Here is a 22350-nt window from a genome sequence, read left to right on the forward strand (position 1 = left end):
GAGACCCCTTAGGAAGGGGAAGCCATCCTTGTTGACCTTCCATTTGGAATATAGGCTCCAAGAAAATGAAATTGTGACACCCCCCCCCTCCCCCCCAAAGAGTCCCACTGGTGGCCTCCAGGTCTTGCTGGTGACCGTTTAGGTGTGAGGAGAATCCAGTCCAGCCATGGTTGCTGAGACAGGACCCCCACGGAGCAAATAATCCTGGTTGTTTTATTTCTCCGTGGCCACCAGCTGATCCCCCTATCCTCACCCCTCTGCTGCACCTAGGGGTTGGTTTTTGTCTATATGGGAGCAGGCCCGCGAGGTGCAGCCAGTCCTCAAAATCTGAGGCCAGCTTTGAGCCAGCGGGAGGGGTGACCAGGGCTGGAGACACAAGCTTGCCAGAGCAGTGGGTGGTTCTGACAGAGGCTGGGAGAGAGCGTTTATAGCCACAGCTGCGGAGCCCTGCCTTACTTCCTTTATTTAAAGGGACATCACCCCCCAAATGGCTCAGTCCTTGAATCTTGACTCATAGGTGCCCGCCTGAAGTTGCCTCTAGCTGTGACAGTGAGCCCCCAGGAGCAGTCTGGAGGAACACCCATCTTCCCTCTGTCCCTGCCTCTGAGCTGTTACTGCTGAGGGGTTTCCTGGATGCAAAGTCTGCTGAGCCTCATTCATGGTTTCTGTCTCATCACAGGATAGAAAAATACGATTGGTCTGTCTCCTTTAGGGTTTGCACTGTTTCTTTCTCTTGCAATCGCCAGGATTTTTAGATTCCCTATTTTTTTTTTTTTTTCTCACTGCAAAAAGCCTTCTTCCCTCCTTCCCTTGACTTTCATCCTCGGTGACTTTTGGGGGTTTCACGCTGGGCATATGATGGGGAACAAATGTTTCTGCTGGGGTCTTTATCGGGAAGTGCTTCTTTACCTCCTAGAGGTTCAGTTTTGTCTGGGGAGTCTGTTGTGAGTCTCAAACATGTCAGATGATGTAATATTCAGGTGTGGAAAAGTCTGAGACCCCACAGCCTGCTCTTTGGAAGCTCCCAGCTTGGTAGGAATTAGGAAATGATTCTGAAATAATGAGATAACCCCTGTGGTTGTAATAGCTCCACGTTCCTGTGGGGACCGGACGCTTGATTTTGTGGCAGTCCTCAGGACCAGCAAACAGGGGGTCACATCTCTCCTTTGTGGATTTAGGGCCGTAGGAGAACATTTGCAGGCATGAGACAAAATCTTGAGGCGGCATTTGGGTCATTGGTGCCTGATTTTTTCTTAAAATTTCTTGTCTTCGTTCCTCATTGTCTCAGCACTCCTCCCACAAAAGAAAAGGGGAGATGTTAGGCAGTTGCCTCATTTATCAAATGCTGGTTGTGCACCAGGACCCATGCTTAGTGATGCCTTACTGAATCCTCACCATAAGTGTTCAGAGGAAGCATTTTGTGCCATATATATATATATATATATATATATATATATATATACACATATATATTTAAGTTTATTTATTTATTTTGAGATAGAGAAAGCGTGAGTTGGGGAGAGGCAGAGAAAGAGAGAGGGAGACCGAGAGGATCTGAAGCGGGCTTTACACTATCAGTGCAGAGCCTGAGGCAAGGCTGGAACTCACGAGCTGTGAGATCATGACCTGAGCCGGTCAGATGCTTAACTGACTGAGCCACCCAGGTACCGCGTGTGCCTTACGTTTTTAAAAACATGTAGTTCACATATCCTACAAGTTAATGTGTACAACTCAGTGGTTTTTAGTATATTCCCAGAGCTGTGCAATCATCACCAGTCAATTTTGGGGTTGGTTTCTTTACCCCAGAAAGAAACCTGTACCCTTGAGTTATCTCCTTATCTCCCCCTACCCCAGCCTAGGCAGTCACTAATCTACTTTCCGTCTCCATAGATTTCCCCCTGTTCTGGATATTTCATATGAATCATTATATGTATTTTTTTGGTCTCATTTTTATATGTTGAAAAATAAAATGCCAGGTGTATTCAGAGAGGTAAAGCAACCTGAATGGGAACACACAGCTAGGAAGAAACAGAGAGCTGGGATTTGAACCAACGTCTGACTGACCCCTACCTTTCTAGAGGCTGAGGGAGGCATAGACCATTAGAACTGTCAAAAGAAGCGGGGCACCTGGGTGGCTCGGTCAGTTAAGCGTCCGACTTCGGCTCAGGTCACGATCTCACAGCTTGTGAATTCGAGCCCCGTGTCGGGTTCTGTGCTGACAGCTCAGAGCCTGGAGCCTGCTTCTGATTCTGTGTCTCCCTCTCTTTCTACCCCTGCTCTGCTTATGCTCTGTCTCTCTCTGTCTCAAAAATAAACATTAAAAAAAAAAAAATTAAAAAAAAAAAAAAAAAGAAGCCCGGTCTCCTGAGTAAAGGGGAGGCATAGTGAGTGGAGGCTCCAGGGACTTCCAGCAGGGAGTTTGGGCCATTCATCTCAGTCTTCTGCTGACCCTCCTGCTCCCTGTAGATGCCCCAAGAAAACCCAGCATAGACGGCTTCTCATCTGATTCCTGGCTGGAGATGGAGGAGGAGTCCTGTGAGCAGCAGCCTCAGGAGGAGGAGAAGGAGGAGGAGGAGGAAGAGGAGGAGGAGGAGGGTGCAGATAAGGTGCCCAAACTTCCGGCTGATGGTCCTGCCTCGCCCACCAGCACCCCTTCAGAGGACCAGGAGGCCCCCGGGAAGAAGCCCAAAGCACCTGCCATGCGGTTCCTCCAAAGGACTTTGTCTAACGAGTCGGAGGAGAGTGTGAAGTCCACGACGGTGCCCACAGACTACCCCAAGACGCCCACTGGCTCTCCAGCCACGGGGGTCTCTGCCAAGTGGACCCACCTCACCGAGTTTGAGCTGAAGGGCCTGAAAGCGCTGGTGGAGAAACTGGAATCTCTCCCAGAGAACAAGAAGTGTGTCCCCGAGGGCATCGAGGACCCCCAGGCACTCCTGGAGGGTGTGAAGGTGGGCAGGGGGTCGCATCTGGACCTGGGCGGCTGAGAAGGGCCTGGCAGTTCCCAGGGGCAGCTCAGCACAGGGTGGCTTGGTGCAGACTGTCCTGGGGGTATGTCTATGCATGGAAAGGGGCTTCTGGTCCAAGCAAGCCCTTGTAGGGCCCCTGAGCTGAGGCCACCATTGAGCTATATAGAGGGAGCTGCCTCTGTGGTTGGCAAGGACTTATTCTCAGCACTTATTGAAAATCTGGCAGGCTTTGCTGGCATTAGACATCATGGGTGTGCCCACAGTGCTGTTGTTAGGTTTGGGGACAGACCCCTCCATCCTGTTCAGCAAGACTCTGGGCTGGCTTCTCCCGGAGCATGCGTCTGTTTCATATGACCAGTTGTACCTCCTGGTGGTCCTCTAGGTGGCTTGCTGAGGTAGCCACCTGGGGTTCAGAGGTCTTTAAGCAGAGCCTAATTATTGAGCAAATATTCATTAAGCACCATCTGGGCTAACCACTGGGGAAACAGAAAGCAGGAAGGCATTGGTAGCTTACCTATTAGCAGGGAAGTAGAGAGGAGAAAAAGTCAGGACATAGGGAATTAAGTCGCCTGTGGCATGCTGTGTGCTCCCAGGGCATAGAAGTGGGGTGAAGGACACTCATCAGCACACCAGGTGCCAGGGCTCTGAGACAGTTACGCAGAGGGCATTTGGCTTGGGCCTTAGAGGTTGCATAGGAGTTCTCTGGAAGGGGAAGGCTGTTACAGGCACAGTGCACACAGGCGGTGTGTGTATTTCCTAAGACATACCCTGAGAGGCCTTGCCCTGTAGTAATCATCATCATACCATTTGTGGAAAACTGGCTACCTGTCAGGTGCCAGTGCCAGGCAAGCTACCTCAACTATCTGCACTTACCAGATACGGAAGGAAGTAGGTTCAGAGAGGGTAAAGGATGTGCCTGAGGTGACAGAGCAGGTAAATGAGGGGAGCTGGGATGAGGACCTGGGAGTGGCTTAAGAGCTCTCGAGTGTATACCACTATGCAGAACCACCTCTTTTTTCAACATCGGTCAGGCTTTTTGCTGTGAGGCCTCAGAGGCATTTAGGCTTCCTCTTCCAGTGTCTGATTCCCCAGTGAGTCCAGCTGCCTGCTGCTGGGGTTGAAAACAATTTAAGTCTCTTTTTTGATGGCTGGAGACGATACCCAGGTCTTGTAAACTAGTTCATGCATTCACTGATTCATTTAGGAAACGGGTGTCAGGGCCTGCAATACAGAAATATTAAGAAGGTCCTGTCCTCAAGATGCTCAATGATCTGGGGCTGAACTCTTATTGGAGTGAGACCCCAGGGCAGGCCGAGGGGCATCGGGCAGCCTGACGGGCACCACCAGCAAAGGGAGAGGGTGTTCAAAATCATTAATCCAGATATATTTCACTTCATATAGAAGATGTGTTCCTCCAGGTGCCATGAAATGAAAGTCTTATAAACTGGGGGAAATTGCCTGGTAAAAGAACTCTGTGGTGACCATCCCTATAAAGCAAATCTTTACTTGCTTTGGGTCTTTTTTATTGACTCTTGACTTTTTTATAGGTTGCTGACCTCACCTGAGGGTTTTATATAAATTTGCTTAGACACACAAAATTTTGCATGCCAGGTCAGGGGACTCCTAACCTGTTGGATTCCTGAGCCTGTTCCTGGACCCTGGGTTAAGAATCCTTAATCTCTCGGTATGGAGTTTTATCTATTGGGTTTCCCAAAGAAACTTTAGCATTCTTTCATGAGGCTCCTTTTTTTCTTCTGAGGTCCTTTAAAGTAAAAAAAAAAACAAACAAGGAATTTTCATCAGTCATAAGACCATTAATAGTATTGGGGCCCTACATATTGTGAGTTAAAAACACATTCATCTTATAAGGAAATGTTGTTCTGTGGTTGTGGAAAGCTCTTTTTTTACTTTAGATTTTTTTTATTTTTGAGAGAGAAACAGAGCATGAGCGGAGGAGGGGCAGAGAGAGAGAGGGAGACACAGAATCCAAAGCAAGCTCCAGGTTCTAAACTGTCAGCACAGAGCCGGATGTGGGGCTCGAACCCACAAACTGGGAGATCATGACCTGAGCCGAAGTTGGACACTTAACCGACTGAGCCATCCAGGCACCCCTCTGCTTTTTACTTTAAATGCATCTTTGTGTCTCTGATCTGTTTGTGTAGTGTTCCTGGTTCCTCGGTTGGTCAGATTTCTTTCTCGGGGTGGGACTTGGCCCTCCTGTCTCTCACCTGTACCCACCTGATGGGCATCTGAGACTGGATTCAGCCTAGGCTGGTCGATGGTGTGGAGGAGGCCTGGGGGAGGGGTTTAGGTAAATTTTAAGGAGCCCAGCCTCCTCCCTCCTATCCCCACCATGGGGTTCAGTGGCAGGTTGTGGTAATGTGTGATAATGCATCTCAATTGCGATGTGCTCTTATAGGTGTTTTCCATATATAAACTCATTTAAACCTCCCAACAACCCTCAGTAGTATTTTTACTAGCCTCATTTTGCAGATGAGAAAATTGAGGTACTGATAGGTTAAGTGATTTGCCCAAGACCACAATGGGGGATTCCTTGTGTTTACCCCCTACACCATACTGCTTTGTAGAGAAATTCTCTCCCCTCTCAGAGGTCATTCTGCATTTAGGGAGAAGGTGGTAAGGGGACTGCTTGGGCTTTCTTTAAAGAAGCAATGGGTCAGGCCCTGGAACAGGTTATAAATCAGCAGTCCCTGGCCAAATCCAGCCTCTTGGCATTATGTTTGGCCTGCACGGTATGAAATATATTTTTGTAATTACTTGCCAACATTAAAATATCAGAAGAGTCATAAAAAAATATCCTAGCTCTCCTGGCCTGTGTTCCGGACTGGCTACCCTTAGTAGGAAGTGAGTAGCAGCACCCCACTCCCCACCACTCCCTACTGACTCCCTGACTGTGTATTTATTATTAGGCTCTCACATCTTTTTTTCACATAATCTAGTCACTTAGCTCACTTATTGAACTTGCCTCTCTCTCTCTCTCTCTCTTTTTTTTTTTTTTTTTTTTACTAAAACAGCAGAAGAGATGATTGATTGTATACATGTTCCAAATGAAAACAGAATTAGTCCCGAAAGTCACAGGTCCAGGGCAAAGGACCAAAAGGGAGTGTTTTTTGGTCTGAACAAGCTATGTCTCTCAAAGGTGGTCATTGTGATCAGATGGTACTGGATGTTTTGGATCCACTGAATCAAGTTCTAGAAAGTAACTGTGCAGTTCAGGAACTCGTACCCGTGTCCCTGGCCTCTGGCTTTCCTTATTTCTGCTCCTGTGGCTTCCGTGGGTGCATAAGCTAGTGGTTTACTTGGACCTGTGTCCTATCTTTCTTCTTTTTCTCTTTAGCCTGTGCTTTTGCCTTTTCCTCCACTTGGCTCTCATGGCGCGGAGGTTTCCAGGATGATGGCAACTGAGGCCGAGAGGGCTTGAATTGCCTCTCTTTGGAGATATTTATGTTCTTGAGCCTTGTCTGGGGAGGCCTTTTGCAGCTTGAAGAGCTCGTAAATTGGGTAGACAGGTCTCCTTAGAGCCTCAGGAAAACTGGAGCAGCTGCTGGTGTCTAAGTGCCGTGTGGCCGGGAGTCTGTACAGGGAAGTGGGCCAAACATCTCTTCCAGAACAGGGGAGTTCTTGGCTGTCCAGCCAGGCCATCAGCCCCTCACGGTCCCTGGAGACCCAGAAAAGATGTGGCATCCAAGAGTGACCTTCAGAGCGAGAGTGTTGTTACGGACACTGGCTGCACACACTTCTCTGTCCTCAGATATTGAGCTTTCGTTTGTGCTGGCTGAGAAATAAAACACAGGTCAGGAATGTGGGTCCCGTGCCTATGGGCATCCCTACCATTGAGTGATTCGTGTCTCTGGCCAATGGTGGTTCCCCCTTGGTGACTGACCAGTTATGATCTTCGGCTGTGTTGCAAAAAGACAACATTTTTCCTTCTGTCCTTTTCTCCGGGGCCTCAGAGATTGCTGCTGATGGTGGTTCATGGTAACCAGAGGCCCCTGGGATTGGAGATGGTCCCAAAACAACTCTGTCTCCAGATGGCTAGGTTTTGGCTTTTATCAAAAACCCATTTTTGGGGGGCGCCTGGGTGGCTCAGTCGATTAAACATCTGACTTTGGCCCAGGTCATGATCTCACAGTTTGTGAGTTCAAGCCCCACTTTGGGCTCTGGGCTGACAGCTCGGAGCCTAGAGCCTGCTTCAGATTCTGTCTCCCTCTCTCTCTGCCCCTCCCCTGCTTGCACTCTGTCTCTCTCTCTCTCAAAAATAAATAAACATTTAGAAAATTAAAAAAAAAAAAAACATTTTTTTCATTAAAAAATTAAAAAATTTTTTAAAAATTTTAATGTTTATTTATTTTTGAGAGAGAGCAAGAGGGAGCATACATGCACAAACGGGGAGGGGCAGAGAGAGGGATACAGAAGATCTGAAGGAGGCTCCACGCTAACAGCAGAGTCCGAGGTGGAGCTCAAACCCACGAACCGTGAGATCATGACCTGAGCTGAAGTCAGATGCTTAACAAACTGAGCCACCCAGGTGCCCCCCACCCCCGCCAATTTTTTATTTAAATTCTAGTTAGTTAACATACAGTGCAGTATTGGGAAAACTGATTTTTTTTCTTTCATTTGTAATGTATTTATTAAATTTTTTTTTTTTAATTGTTGAGAGACAGACACAGAGTGTGAGCAGGGGAGGGGAAGAGAGAGGGGAAGACACAGAATCTGAAGCAGGCTCCAGGCTCTGAGCTGTCAGCACAGAGCCCGACACGGGGCTTGACCTCACAAACCACCAGATCATGACCTGAGCCAAAGTTACCCAGGCACCCCTGTAATGTGTTTTTTTTAATTGTGGTAAAATACACATGACACTATTTTGTCTTAAAATGTTTTCTTTTTTGGGGTGTCTCAGTGGCTCAGTCAGTTGAGCATCCGACTTTGGCTCAGGTCATGATCTTGAGGGTTGTGGTTTCGAACTCCGTGTCAGATTCTGTGCTGACAGCTTGGAACCTGGAGCCTGCTTTGGATTCTGTGTCTCCCTCTCTCCCTGCCCCTCCCCCACTTGCACTCTGTCTCTCTCTCAAAAATAAATAAACATTAAATTTTTTTTCTTTTTTACTTAGTAGATCACTACTTTAGAATCTTCCAAAATGTTCAAGAATTGGGGCGCCTGGGTGGCTCAGTCGGTTGAGCATCCCACTCTTGATTTTTACTTAGGTCGTGATCCCAGGGTCATGGGATCGAGCCCTATGTCAGGCTCTGTGCTGAATGTGGAGCCTGCTTGAGATTCTTTCTCTCTCTCTCTCTCTCTCTCTCTCTCTCTCTCCCCCGTTGCCCCTTTCTCCTGCTCCTGTTCTCTCTCCAAAAAAAAAAGAATAATGGAATACTAAAAAAATCTTCAAGAATTTACCATCTTAACCATTTTATTTTATTAAAATACTTATTTTAATTTTTTTTAAAAAATTTTTTTTAACGTTTATTTATTTTTGAGACAGAGAGAGACAGAGCATGAATGGGGGAGGGTCAGAGAGAGGGAGACACAGAATCCGAAACAGGCTCCAGGCTCCAAGCTGTCGGCACAGAGCCCGACGCGGGGCTTGAACTCACGGACCGTGAGATCATGACCTGAGCCGAAGTCGGCCGCTCAACCGACTGAGCCACCCAGGCGCCCCATACTTATTTTAATTTTTAAATTTATTTCATTATTATTATTATTTTAATATTTATTTATTTATTTATTTATTTATTTATTTATTTTTTGAGAGAGAGAGAGAGAGAGAGAGAGAGAGAGAGACAGACAGACAGAGTGTGAACTGGGGAGGAGCAAAGAGAGAGGGAGACACAGAATCTGAACTGGTCTCCAGGTTGGAGCGCCTGGGTAGCTCAGTTGGTTGGGCGTCCAGCTTCGGCTCCGGTCATAATCTCTTGGTTCGTGGGTTCCAGCCCCGTGTCTGGCTCTGTGCTGACGGCTCAGAGCCTGGAGCCTGCTTCAGATTGTGTCTCCCTTACTCTTTCCCCCTCCTCCACTCAGGCCCGCTCTCTCTCTCTCTCTCTCTCTCTCAAAAATAAATAAACATTAAAAGAAACTAAAAACAAAAAATGAAGTAGGCTCCAGGCTCTGAGCTGTCAGCACAGAGCCCGACACAGCACAGAGCCGACGCGGGGCTCAAATTCATGAAACGTGAGATCATGACCTGAGCCGAAGTCGGATGCTTAGCTGATTGAGCCACCCAGGCGCCCCAATATTGTTTTAATTTTTTTATTTTTAAGTAATCTCTACACCCAATGTGGGGCTCAAACTCACGGCCCCCAGATCGAGTCACATGCTCCACTGACTGAACCAGCCAGGCGCCCAATCTTAACCATTTTCAAGTGTATAGTTTAGTGACTTTAAGTACATTCACAATGTTGTGCAACCACCACCTGTGTGTAGTTCAGAACATTTTTAACATCCCAGACAGAATCCTGTCCCCACTAGCAGTCAATCCCCATTTCCCCCCTCCCCTTGTCTGCTTTCTGTCTTTATGGGTTTACCTATTCTGGATATTTCTTTTCTGTAAAAGTTTCAAGTGTTCCATGATCAATGTAAGAAAAATTAAACATTATAGGCTAGAGGCTAGAAAAAAATGTCCTCCTCCTCAGCTTTCCCAATTGGAGGTAACCCCCTGTTACTCATCTGCTAAATATATTTCTGGGGCTTTCCCGTCGTCCCCATGTTTACATCATTTTTAAAAAGTTTGATTGCAAGTTGCAAAAGCAACTTGCTTTTGTCCCTTAAAGAAGCTTTTTGTGTGTTTATCTTCCTGTAAGTCTAGCTTATACTCTTTTGGGGGGCAGAACTTTCGAAAGTTGAGTTTGTCTTTGCTGTGACCTTGTGGTTTCAGTAGTTCCCAGTGAGCTCATTTGTACCTTGAAAACTTGCCTTGAGAGGGTCTGGATTTAGATGCAAACCAAAACGACCACCCTAACTTCATTTATATTGTGAAAAGAAAGATTCAAGCGTCTTGTAAAAATCGAACTGAGAAAGCCATTTCCTTTCCCTGTGTTTGTGAAATCCTTGGGGTTTGGCACTGAGATACCTTTAGCAACTTTCTTCTTTCAGAGCACTTCTGCTGGAGGAGTGTAGGATATTGGCCTGTACTTAATGGAGAGAATAGGAAATCAGGACACGAGACCCTTGAGTTCTATTTCCGTTTGTTCTTTGCTGCTTGCTGTGTGGTCAAGTCATTCCACCCATCTGTTCACCTGCATGTAAAACAAGAGTTTGGGACTAGCTGTGCTTTGTCTTGGTGGGGACCAGATTCTGTAGGTCCTTGGCTGTTCTGAAGGGCTTCACCAGTTGAAACCTGAGTGTCTTCACTGTAAAACGGGGCTAACAACAGGGACCTATGTCCCTGAAGTATTTTGAGTGACAATGAGGTAAGGAATGCCTAGCACTCCTAGTTAAACCTGTGGAGAATAATTAGATATTCATAGGTGACAGTCCAAGGAGAGCCAGCCTGGCCTTGGCTAGCTCCCCACCCTTCCCCAGCTCTGTCCCATCTCTTAGCTTCACCCACATCCATCTTCCAGGTTAATGATTGCCATCTGGGTGAGTTTCCTAGGGCCTGCCATAATAAAGAACCACAGACTGTCTTAAGACAACAGAAACTTATTCTCTCACAGTTCTGGAGGCTGGAAGTCTGAAATCAAAGCCATGCTTTTGCTCTGAAGACTCGAGGGGAGGAAGGAACCTTCCTTGTCTTTTCCAGTTTCTTGTGATTGCCAGCAATCTTTGGCATTCCTTGGCTTGTCCCTAGATCACTTCAATCTCTGCCTCCGTCTTCGCATGGTTGTTTGTCTTTTCCATGTGTCTTCTTCTCTTCTGAGGACATCAGTCATTGGATTAGGTCCCACCCTCATCCACTATGACCTCATCTTAACATGATTACATCTACAAAGACCCCATAACTTAGTAAGGTCACATTCTGAGGTTTTGCACATGAATTTTGAGGGCCACGCTATTCAACCCACTGCATCATCTTTTTTCTCTTCCATCTTGGATTTCCAACAGTAAGACGGGAGTTGCCCTGGATGCTGTTCCTTCTAGAAGAATCTGTACTTTCAACTAGAACTCAGGGAGAGAGAGATCTGGTTCCTGTCGGGAGGAAAGGGAGGCATGGTGCTGTTTTGGGGGCAGGTCTACTCAAATTGACTGTAAATGACTTGAAAATTACCAGTGCATTGCAACGTTGTGAGGGTTTGGGTCTAAGTGGGTGGTGACCAGTGAGGTTGGAAATGGGAGGATCTTTGTCAATTACCCCATTGCAAGGTTATTCTGCAGCTGTTTTTGTTAAAGTAATACCAGACTCCCCTGGCTGCCAGACTGTCAACTTGGATGACAAAGGCCAGCTCACCACAGACAACCACCTTTCTTATTGCTTGGAATTGTGGGGTTGCATGGAATTACGGGGCTGGAAGAGCCAGAGAGGGGCCATTGTTTTCAGGTGTTTTTTATGTATATATATATTTTTTTCAACATAAAAGAAAAAAATCAATTCTATTGTTCTTTCATTGAAACCCAAATATCATAGGAAAGAAAATGATTGTAAATTAAGAGTACATTATCCAAACATGTAGTATCTTTTAAGACCAAAGTTTCTGGAGTCAGGCTGAATCCCATGTGCCATCCATTAACCAGCTGAATGCTCTTGGGGAACGTGATAAAATTCAGTGAGGCAACATGCATAAAGCTTTACTTAGCACAGGGCCTTTAAGTGCTCAGTAACCTGGAGCTGTTTTATTATCATTACTACTACTACTACTATTATTATTATTATTATTATTATTATTATTATTATTATTTCAGACACCGTGGAATGAAAACAGGCCCATTTAGGGATGAGTGTGAGAGTTTGTGAAACCCATGACCGTGGAACGTTTATACAGCTTTTCTCTCAGGGGGTCATCAGTCCTCGCCTCGGAACACACCTGCTTGTTTAAGCCCCTCCCCCGCCTTGGTGTTGTGCAAAATAGCAAGGTGTAGAGCCCAGACCTCTGGAACTATTGGCTTTTTAATTTATTACCACCACCACCACCACCACCACACCTGCTTCAGAAGAGCCAAAAAGCAGGAAGCCAGTGGGAGGTCTGCAGCCCGGCTCCCTCCCACCCCGGAGGATGGCCCAGAGCATAGAGAAGGTACCGCACAGATTGAGTGGGGCTGGGGGGCTGGCCTCCAGTAGTTGCTCAGGCTCTCCTGTCGGGGGCTGGATGTAATATTGAGCCGTGTGTTTTGTATTTTTGTTGGGCAGGGAGGGGATAGAGGGTTGACACAAAGGTGAGTGAGACAGGCCTAACCATCTACTATGACGACAAACCACGCATACTCCGAGTTCTGTGCCTGCACCACCTCAGGGGAACGGAGGAGGACCGCAAAGGGCCAGAGATCTGAGTTCCAGACATCTGGGCAAACCCTAGACCTGAAAAATGGGTAGATTGTCCATGTCAGCTGGAGCTTTTTTTTTAGCCTAAAATTGACTTGTGGGCGTTACTCTCTCTCCTAGTTAGGCAGCTCAGTCAGCTTTTAGACTGCCCTTCCAACTAAATAAACTTTTACATTTCCCTGTGCTTAAAACTTGTGAAGTAGTAGAATTCTGCAGACAGAGGACAGGGACAGTGTATTCCAGCAGGAAATGTGACATAAGCCACAAGAGATCGGCCAAAAGTTGTTGAACATTTACTGTGTACCTGGTACCTTCCACGCATTGTGATCCTTGCCACAACCTGGCGAGGTGGAGACTATTATCATCCCATTTCTTAGATGGAGAAACTGAGACTCAGAGAGATGTAGCGACTTGCCCAAATCATGCAGCTAAGAGGCTTTTAGCCACAGTATGCTACGGCAAGTTTGTGCTAGTTGCCTGTCACTGCCATAACAAATTAATTACAAACTTGGTGACTTTTTTAAATGTTTGTTTATTTGTTTGTTTTTTAGAGAAAGAGAGAGAGCATGAATAGGGGCAGGGCAGAGAGAGGGAGACAGACAATCCTAACCAGGCTCTGCGCTGTCAGCACAGAGCTCAGTGTGGGGCTCGAACTCCCGAACCGTGAGATCATGACCTGAGCCAAAATCAAGAGTCGGACGTCTAACCGATTGAGCCACCCAGGAGCCCCAAACTTGGTGGCTTAGGACAACAGAAATTTCTTCTCTCACAGTCTGGTCTGCATCCTGAGAAGGCTCTAGGGGGGCATTCTTTGTTCTTCCAGCTTCTAGTTGTTCCTGATGTTGCTTGGCTTGTGGCTGCATCCCTGCAGTCCCTGCCTCTGTCTTCCCACAGCCTTCTTCCTTGTGTCTCTGTTCACATCCCCCTCTTCTTTCTCTTATGAAGACACCAGTCATAGGATTTAGGGTGCACCTTAAATCTAGGATTATTTCATCTGGATAGCCTTAAACAATTACATGTGCAAAGAACCTGTTTCCAAGTAAGGTCACATTCACAGGTACCAGGGATTAGGATTTGAACATACCTATCTGGGAGATATGGTGCACCCCAGTACAGATGGGTTTTTACAGGTGGGCACATGGTGGTTGGGCTGGGGCAGAGGCAGAGAACTTGAGAGGCCCAAGGTGCATTGAAACCCAGTTCCTGTGGCAAGCAGAGGACCCCTTATTCTGGTAGGTTCCTCAGAGCAGCATCGGAGCTGCTCCAGGCCTTGTGACCTTGTTACCTTCCTTTTTACCCATTGATTCTTTCCTGATGCCTGCCTCTGCTTTATTATCATTATTATTAACACCCCACCCTAGGGAATGGTGGGGCCTGAATCTATTGTTAACCAATTAAACTCTCTGAGAGAGTTAGAGTAACAGGGAACAGAGGCCCAGCACATCCGTTGTCTGTGGTCATCTTGTTGGGTCAAAAGCAGGGCAGTTTCCAGCAGAAACAGCCTCTAGTGTCCTGAATCCCTCTCTGTCTCTCTCTCTTTTTTTCTCAAATTTTTAAATGTTTATTTTTGAGAGACAGAGAGAGACAGAGTATGAGCAGGAGAGGGGCAGAGAGAGAGAGAGACACAGAGTCCAAAGTAGGCTCCAGGCTCTGAGCTGTCAGCACAGAGCCCAATGCGGGGCTCGAACCCATGGACATGGAGATCATAACCTGAGCTGAAGTTGGACGCTCAACTGACTGAGCCACCCAGGAGCCTCAATCTTTCTCTTATTTATTTATTTATTTACTTACTTACTTACTTATTTATAACATGCACAGATGCACAAGTGAGGGGAGAGAGAGAGAGGGAGAGAGAGTGTCCCAAGCAGGCTCCACGCTTAGCACAGAGCCTGATGCAGGGCTCAATCTCACAACCCTGGGATCATGACTTGAGCCAAAATCAAGAGTTGGATGCTCAACTGACTGAGCCACCCAGGCAACCCCCAATCTTTCTCTTTTAGAAAGTCTGCCCGAGGCTTTCTAATTGGGAATGTTTATAGGATGTAACCCAAAGGCCCCTGGGCTGGTATTACCTAGTCTCTGCTTCCTAGAGCCCCAAGGAGTGTATAAATTCTGCAGAGCCCAGGGAAGCCAGTGACAGGAGTTTCTTCAGCACAATTTATTTCTCAGAGAATCTCCAATTAGAATAATCTCCTTTTTCTGTAGCCTGTCACATACTAATGAAAATACTTCTCTGAGGGACAGGACCCCAAGCTCCCCCTGGTGGCCGGTGAGGTCCATGGAGGAACTGCTTCCTACAGTGAGTGTGTGTGAGGTGCCCCACTCTAGGGTACTTGGGGAGGTCTCTATTAATTTTTAATTATTATTTATTGTTACTAACGTATTTTTAGTTATTAATAATACTTACACCTCCAGTAATAGCTTTTTGTAACCAGACAGTCCTCTAAAGCGGCCTCACCTTGCTTGTGAGTGATGGACTCCAGCTTGATACTGAAATGATAGGAAATCTTGAGACAGTTCAGAAAGAAACTCCAAGAAAACCAAGGTGAATGGACTTTATTTTCAATCTGACACAGAGTAGCATTTGTATGCTGGTGGCCCTGGGGCTAAACTGGCCCACAGATCTTGTTGGGCTCACAATTGTTTTTGTTTTATTATTATTATTTTTAAATTTTTAATCAGTTGTCAGCATTTAAGTGATTTCAGATAAAACTATAGATCTTTGATTTCTTCTGGAAAATCAAAGATCTGGTGGGGCTTTCATGTCCACAAGAGGTTAGTAGGTTGGAACTGAGTAGCATTTTCCCTCTTTAAACTGGGCCTGTGCCTTCTAGTTTGCATAGACCACACCACTGTCTAGTGCTCTCATTTGTTGATATCTTGCATTTTATCTGCTTGGTTCCTGGAAGCATTTGAGTTTGTCATCCCAGCCTGGAGTTTGCGATTAGGGTAAGGGGGCAGGAAGTCCTGTGGAAGTAATGGGCCCCCTACTGCAACCATATGGTAAGATAAGTATATATACACACACACACACACACACACACACACACACATACATATAGGATTCCAATATATATTGGAATATATAATATATATCCACACATATATTGAAAGGTTTTGCCTAAACACAGAGCATCTTACTTGACAATCTTTTTTTTTTTTTTACTTTTTTTTTTGGGGGGGGGGGGTAGGGAAATATTCTTAAAAAACCCCACAGAACTCTGATGTATGGTGTAGCAGGTTGTGAAATTCCTAGGATTATTATTTTTCTTTAAGTTTATTTCTTTATTTTGAGGGAGAGAGTATGCATGTGTGAGGGAGGGGCAGAGGGAGAGAATCCCAGGAAGGCTTACTTGTTGTCAGTGCGGAGCCCAGTGTGGAGCCTGACCCCACAAACCATGAGATCATGACCTGAGCCGAAATCAAGAGTCAGAGGCTCAACTGACTCAGCCACCCAGGAGCCCCTCATAGGATTATTAAGAACCATGAAATGTCAGTGAAACTTTGTGCTTATGCGGACCCATATTGGGCCTCGTGCCTCTTCTGTGACTGGGGCAAAGTTTGAAAAATGCTTTGTAGAGGGGTTAGTGGCTGAATTAGTTCTTGGTCTTAACTTGTAAGGAATAGGCAAGGATAACTCACTTCTGTATTTGTTAATCGAATGGTAAATATGAGCCCAGATTGTCTCCTAGGCGTCACATTTTTCAATAATGAGGTATAGGTCAGCTGTAGAGGTTGCTGGAATGGTCTCCGGAGTCTTTATCACCACTATTAATGCCTGGGCTTGTAGTTAGATGGGCCTGGTCAGTGTCAGGTTCTATCACCTCCCAACTGTGTGACCTTGGGCAAGTCACTTGACTTCTCTGAACTTAAGTTTCTGCTTTTGTGAAATGGGCAAGATCGGCCCTATCCCCCAGAGAAGATTAGTCTGGAGCAAGCACTTAACAAATGCTCCTAGAAATGGTAGCAAAATCACATCTAGCTTCATGGCATAAAATCAACATTAGATATCACTGTTCTAAGCTGTGGCTTCCTCAAGGTCACCCAGTCCGATGTTGTAGAACTTGAACGCAGATCTTCTGACTCTAGAACCAGTGTTGTTGCAGGCATAATAGCAACAGCTTAACTAGCAAAATATTAGGTCCCCTATGTGTACTTTCTAGAACCTCCGAATCCATTCCTTAGGGAGGGACTGCTTTGTCCCATTCTCTCTTCCCCTTTTAAAAAAATTGTGGGGCACCTGGGTGGCTCAGTCAGTTAAGTGCCCAACTTCGGCTCAGGTCATAGTCTCACGCTTTATGGGTTCAAGCCCCACATTCAACAGCATGGAGCCTGCTTTGAATCCTCCATCACCCGCTCTCTCTCTCTCTTAAAAATGAATAGACTGGGCGCCTGGGTGGCTTGGTCGGTTAAGCGTCCGACTTCGGCTCAGGTCATGATCTCACGGTCCGTGAGTTCGAGCCCCGCGTCGGGCTCTGTGCTGACAGCTCAGAGCCTGGAGCCTGTTTCAGATTCTGTGTCTCCCTCTCTCTCTGCTCCTCCCCTGTTCATGCTCTGTCTCTCTCTGTCTCAAAAATAAATAAATGTTAAAAAAAAAAAATTAAAAAAAAAATGAATAGACACTTAGAAAAAAATAATTAAGACATTTTTAGAAATAAATCAATAATTTTGGTAGGGGCGCCTGGCTGGCTCAGTTGGAAGAGTGGGCAACTCTTGATCTTAAGGTTGTGAGTTCGAGCTCCATGTTGGGTGTAGAGATTAGTTAAATAAAAATAAGACATTGCAAAAAGTTTTAAATTGTGGTAAGTTATACATAACATAAAATATACCATTTTAATCATTTTTCAAAGTGTCCAGTTCAGTGGCATTAAGTCCATTCGCACTGCTGTAGAGCCGTCACAACTATGCATTAAGCAACACCCTGCTTCTCCCTCCCTCAGCCCCTGGCAACCACCGCTCTATTTTATGCTTGTATGAATTTGACTACTTTAGGCACCTCATGGAAGTAGAATTATGCACTATTTGGCTTTTTGTGTCCGGCTTATTTCACTCAGCAGAATATTGTGGCATGTGTCGCAATTTCCTTCCTTTTTTTCAGGCTGAATAATATTCCATGGCGTGGATAGACCACATATCATTTATTCATCCATCCCTTGATGGGCACTTGGGTTGTTTCCAAGTGTCCTTTGGCTGTTACGAGTAATGCTGCTAGGATCGTGGCCCCCCTCTTTTGTTTAAGGATAGGTTGAGTAATACCGTGGTTAGAGCACAGGTTGTAGAGTGGAGGGTCTCCACCTCTTACTGGTTGAGTGGTCTTGGACCGTTCCTTCACCCCCTACGCCCTGGTATTCTCATCTGCAAATGATGGTGGTCCTTCTCCCAGTGCGGTCAAGCAGTCGGATGACCGAGTGGATACGGCATGTTTATCACAGTGCCCAACACAGAGCAAACACTCAATACATCTTATTCTCCTACATCCATTCAGCAAAACGTGTGGTGCCTGCCTCCTGATGTTTCCATTTTACCCCTCACCTAGCCAGTCCCACCTACCCCGAGCAGTGGGTCAAGGCAGAGAAGGGGCAGCGGAATGACCCACTAGGGCCCATGTAGTAAAGGGCGCAGTGTCTGCAGTCTATTTAATTAAAAACCAAAACTGATCAAAAATTGGTCTGCTTTTTATCATCATTGGGAACTGGCGATTCTAAACAATGTCACTGATGAAATGCTCCTCCCCCCAGGCACGGATCGTTCCCACTGCCCCCAACCTTCCATAGCCTCTTTCATGCCCCTTGTGAGGTCCACATGTGTGTTGAATAATGCTGTGTTCTTGGTTCCCTTCTGTTCTATTTCTCTTTTCTTTTTAGTGTTTATTGATTTTTGAAACGGAGAGAGAGACGGAGCACAAGCGGGGAGGGGCAGAGAGACACCCACACAGAATCCGAAGCAAGCTCCAGGCTTTGAGCTGTCAGCACAGAGCCCAACGCGGAGCTTGAATCCACAAACTGCGAGATCATGACCTAAGCCGAAGCCAGATGCTTAACTGACCGAGCCACTCAGGCGCCCTTTCTTCTTCTTTTTTTAAAATTTTTTAATGTTTATTTATTTTTGAGAGAGAAAGAGAGACAGAGCCAGAGTGCAGGAGGGGCAGAGGGAGAGGGAGACACAGAACCTGAAGGAGGCTCCGGGTTCTGAAGAGTCAGCACAGAGTCCAACGCGGGGCTTGAACTCACAGACCAAGATATCATGACCTGAGCCGAAGTCAGATGCTTAACTGACTGAGCCATGCAGGCGCCCTGTATTTTTTTTTTTTTTTAAGATTTTATTTTTAAGTAATCCCTACACCCAGCATGGTGCTCGAACTTACAACCCCAAGATCAAGAGTTTCACGCTCTGCTGGCAGCCAGCCAGGTGTCCCTGTTGTATTTCTTTTTAAATACTCTGCATACATGTTAGAAAGCTTGGCAGCCTAATTATCCTGTTTTCCTTTACGGTAGCTGTTACTACTGTCTGGCATTTTAAAGATTGCTTTTTATGATAGGACTTTATGTTTCAGAATGGCGTCAGATTGACAGAAAAACTCAGCAGGTAGTATAGAGAGTTTCCGTTTACTAGACACCACCCCCCCACCATCCCATCCAGTTTCCTCTGTTATTAACATGGTACGTCTGCAGAGTACATTGGTTACAATTAAAACCAGTATCTGTACATTATTACTAGCTAAAGTCTATAGTTTATTCACATTTCCTCAATTTTTACCAAATGTCCTTTATTTCAGGATTCCACCCAGGATACCTCTATCTTTGTAACTGTCATGTCTCAGGCTCCTCTCAGCTGTGACGGTTTCTCAGATTTTGGGGGGCTTTTTTTTGTTGACCTTGACAGATGTGAGGAGTGCTGGTCAGGGATTGAGTAGAAAGTCCCTCTTTGGGGATTTGTAGCTTCATTTATTTATTTTTTAAGTTATTTACTGGAGGGTTACTGTAAGTCATTGTGCAAGGCTAGGGATATAACAGTGAAACAAAACATTTATAAACAGCATTTATAGGGACGCCTGGGTGGCTCAGTTGGTTAAGTGTTTGACTTCGGCTCAGGTCATGATCTCACCGTTCGTGGGTTTGAGCCCTGCATCAGGCTCTGTGCTGACAGCTCAGAGCCTGGAGCCTGCTTTGGATTCTGTGTCTCCCTTGCTCTCTGCCCCTCCCCCACCCGCACTCTGTCTCTGTCTCTCAAAAAAATGAATAAACATTAAAAAATTAAAAAAAACCCAGCATTTATAAATCAGTGACATTGACTCTGGGCTTGGAGAAGGCTGCAGGGGCTGAGAATTGAACCCAGGCAGCCCCGAGTCTGACCCTTGATCACTGTCCTGTTTGCCACCTCCCATGGACAGAGGAGGTGGATTTGGGATGTTAGGTAAGTTTTGAAAAATCTGGCAACCAAAGGAACACGAGGAAAACTAAGACAGTAGATGGAATAAATTACAAGTGAGTTGGATTCATTTCCAGTGGATAGATGAGGAAAGTGAGTTAAAATACTCTTTCCCTACATTTCTCTTTTGAGCTCTTCTGTTCTTCTTAAGTTCTCCTGTGCAACTTTCTCTGCTTTTAAATGTCCTTGCAGGAATGCTTTTGTACAGCACAAAAATTAATGGTCAAGGTCGGAAGAGGCCAGTGACAGATCTGTGTCTGTCCCTAAAGGCTAATGGTGCATTGCGGATGCAACTAAAAAACCCATGTGTGGAGTGGTCTTGGGGCGGGAAGTCTGGAGCCAGAAAGTGAGTTCAGGGGCTCTGCCCTCCTGGTCTGGGGCAGCGTCCGAGGCCTTTGAATCGTTCTGAGCCTTGATTGCTGTGCCTATAAGTCAGGGATAATTCAGTGGAGTAGCATCTTGCACCTGGATGAGGTTCTCAAATCAGTCACCACCTAAGGCCGAAATCTGGTAGAGTCAGAATTACCTTTGAAAAGCCTTCAGATGACATACAAAGATGTGAACACAGTGTGCCATGTGGGAGACCCTTGCCCAGCCTGGATGTATGTCTATCACAGCCCACTTTTCTGCTGGCATTTGCGGCCATATGACTCCATCCTTGGTCAAACCAGATTAAGTATCTACCAGTGTTTATGAAGCCCATGTTGTAATGAACAGTGACATGTCTCTACACACGGGGAATAGAATACGCATGACTTACTGGCTGAGTCAGGTCTCACAGGTGTCAAGACCTCGTGGTTAGTGTTGTTTTTTTGTTTCTCTGCATCCATAGTTGAGTTTTTGTACATTGGAGTATTTTAGTGCACTGCCCAGCCCACTCCCGGGGTACTTGGTAAGGATTGAATGAGGTTGTGTGTGAGTCCCTGGTGCTGGAGATAAATATTTGGCACATTATAAATACGATCAGTGAGTGATACTTTCATAGAAGTCATAGGGAGGTGAGTGATTTACTCTTTAAACATTTTTTGGAAAGGAGGATGTTGTGTGTCTTGTGGTCTCTGACGGACCCTGGTGACTTGGTTTCTACTGAGTGTGTGGGTGGTGGGTGACTGCAGAGGCCTATCAGTCTTTCACTGGGTTAGGTCCAGTCTTAGCCCCTTTCAGAGACCTTCCCTCTACTCTGGGCTAATATGGCTCCTTTGTTTGGCCACAGAATGTCCTGAAGGAGCATGCAGACGACGACCCCAGTCTGGCCGTCACTGGGGTCCCTGTAGTCACTTGGCCAAAGAAGACTCCAAAGGTAAGACGCAGATTGCCCGCAGCTGAGGGACCATTTCCGCTGCCTTTCACATCTCCTGTAAGATGAGTGTGGGCAGCTTTTCAGTGGGGACTCCCGGCCTAGGGCACCCCAGTTAAGATGAATGTTTTTGGTGATTTGTCTATTGCAAATTTTTGTTTTTTGAAAGGAATCATTTTCCCTAGCTGTGGAAACTGCAGGCAATGGTGGCCACCTGGTGGCCACTCAGAAAACCGTGGGGAAATGATGGCTCACTTATCCCCTTCTTTAGGTGACTTCTTTCCCTTTTTCCTTTCCTCCCTCCCTCCCTCCCTCCCTCCCTCCCTCTCTCCCTCCCTCCCTTCCTTCCTTCCTTCCTTCCTTCCTTCCTCCCTCCCTCCCTCCCTCCCTTCCTTCCTTCCTTCTTTTTTTCCTCCAGTTGCTTCAAGGACTCTTTCCTCTCTTTTGAAAGTAACTTTTTTTCTCTTTGTAAACCTGATTGATGCTCACCATGAAAAAGTCTATTCAAATAGGAAAGGACCAAGACCCTAGGGAGTATGACAGTAATGTCACTGAGGGCTTACCAGGAGCAGGTTGCTTTGCCTCATCCCCTGCATCCCTTATCTTCTTTAGATTCCCAGCAGCCCTGTGGGGCAGACACTTGTGACTCTCATTTTACAGATGAGGAGACTGAGGTTTAGAAAGGTAAGGTCACTTGTGAGGGCACCTGGCAGAGCCGAGGGCAAGGTGATCGGTCTGACAGCAGAGACTAGACTGTTAACCAGTGTCTACCTCAAAGTCCATTCTCCAGAGAAAACCAGTAACATTTTGGTGTGTCTTGTTCCAAAGTCTGTGCTGGGGTAGGACACGTATGTATCAGCCCATCTGCCGATACTCAGCTCACCACTTTCTTGAGCAGGTTATAGATGCTCCCTGGGCCCTTACTTTCCTCATCTGTAAAAAAGGGTTATACCAGCACCTACTCAAATGGTTGTTGTGACGACTAGATGAGATAATGCATTATTGAATTTGTTTCTGGTTAACTATTAAAAAAAAAAAAGGAATGATGTATGCAAAGTTCTTAGGACAAGGAGTGACCAGTGGTTACGGCTCTTTAAATGTTAGTTGTGACTTCAGCAGCCTCTTTGTTGATGTGTATTTTGCCAATTTCTGGGTTTTTTTTTTTTTTTTTTTTTTTTGCTCTTATAAGAAACATTTAGAGGAATATTCTAGATCTGTGTTG

General features: G+C 46.0%; 1 protein-coding gene and 1 long non-coding RNA gene across 14 annotated transcripts in view; one reads left to right on the forward strand and one right to left on the reverse strand.

Moving 5' to 3' along the window:
• Positions 1–22350, forward strand: part of KDM2B (lysine demethylase 2B) — a 155186-nt gene that overhangs the window by 85423 nt on the left and 47413 nt on the right. For all 13 annotated transcript variants that reach the window (XR_014135849.1, XM_081790656.1, XM_081790661.1 and 10 more), the window contains 2 exons: positions 2467–2951; positions 21045–21131. Coding sequence is in view for 12 of the 13 variants with exons in the window: in XM_081790656.1 (XP_081646782.1) it covers positions 2467–2951; positions 21045–21131 (572 nt within the window). In the remaining variant the exon portion in view is untranslated. The remainder of the gene's footprint in view (positions 1–2466; positions 2952–21044; positions 21132–22350) is intronic.
• On the reverse strand, positions 6035–10886 carry LOC144613913 (uncharacterized). The gene is made up of 3 exons (XR_014135850.1): positions 10642–10886; positions 10058–10427; positions 6035–6765 (listed from the first exon to the last, which is right to left on the reverse strand). It is a non-coding gene; the product is annotated as an uncharacterized LOC144613913 (long non-coding RNA).

This window comes from Panthera onca, chromosome D3, assembly GCF_046562875.1.
Source record: "Panthera onca isolate mPanOnc1 chromosome D3, mPanOnc1 haplotype 2, whole genome shotgun sequence".
Classification (NCBI taxonomy): domain Eukaryota; kingdom Metazoa; phylum Chordata; class Mammalia; order Carnivora; family Felidae; genus Panthera; species Panthera onca.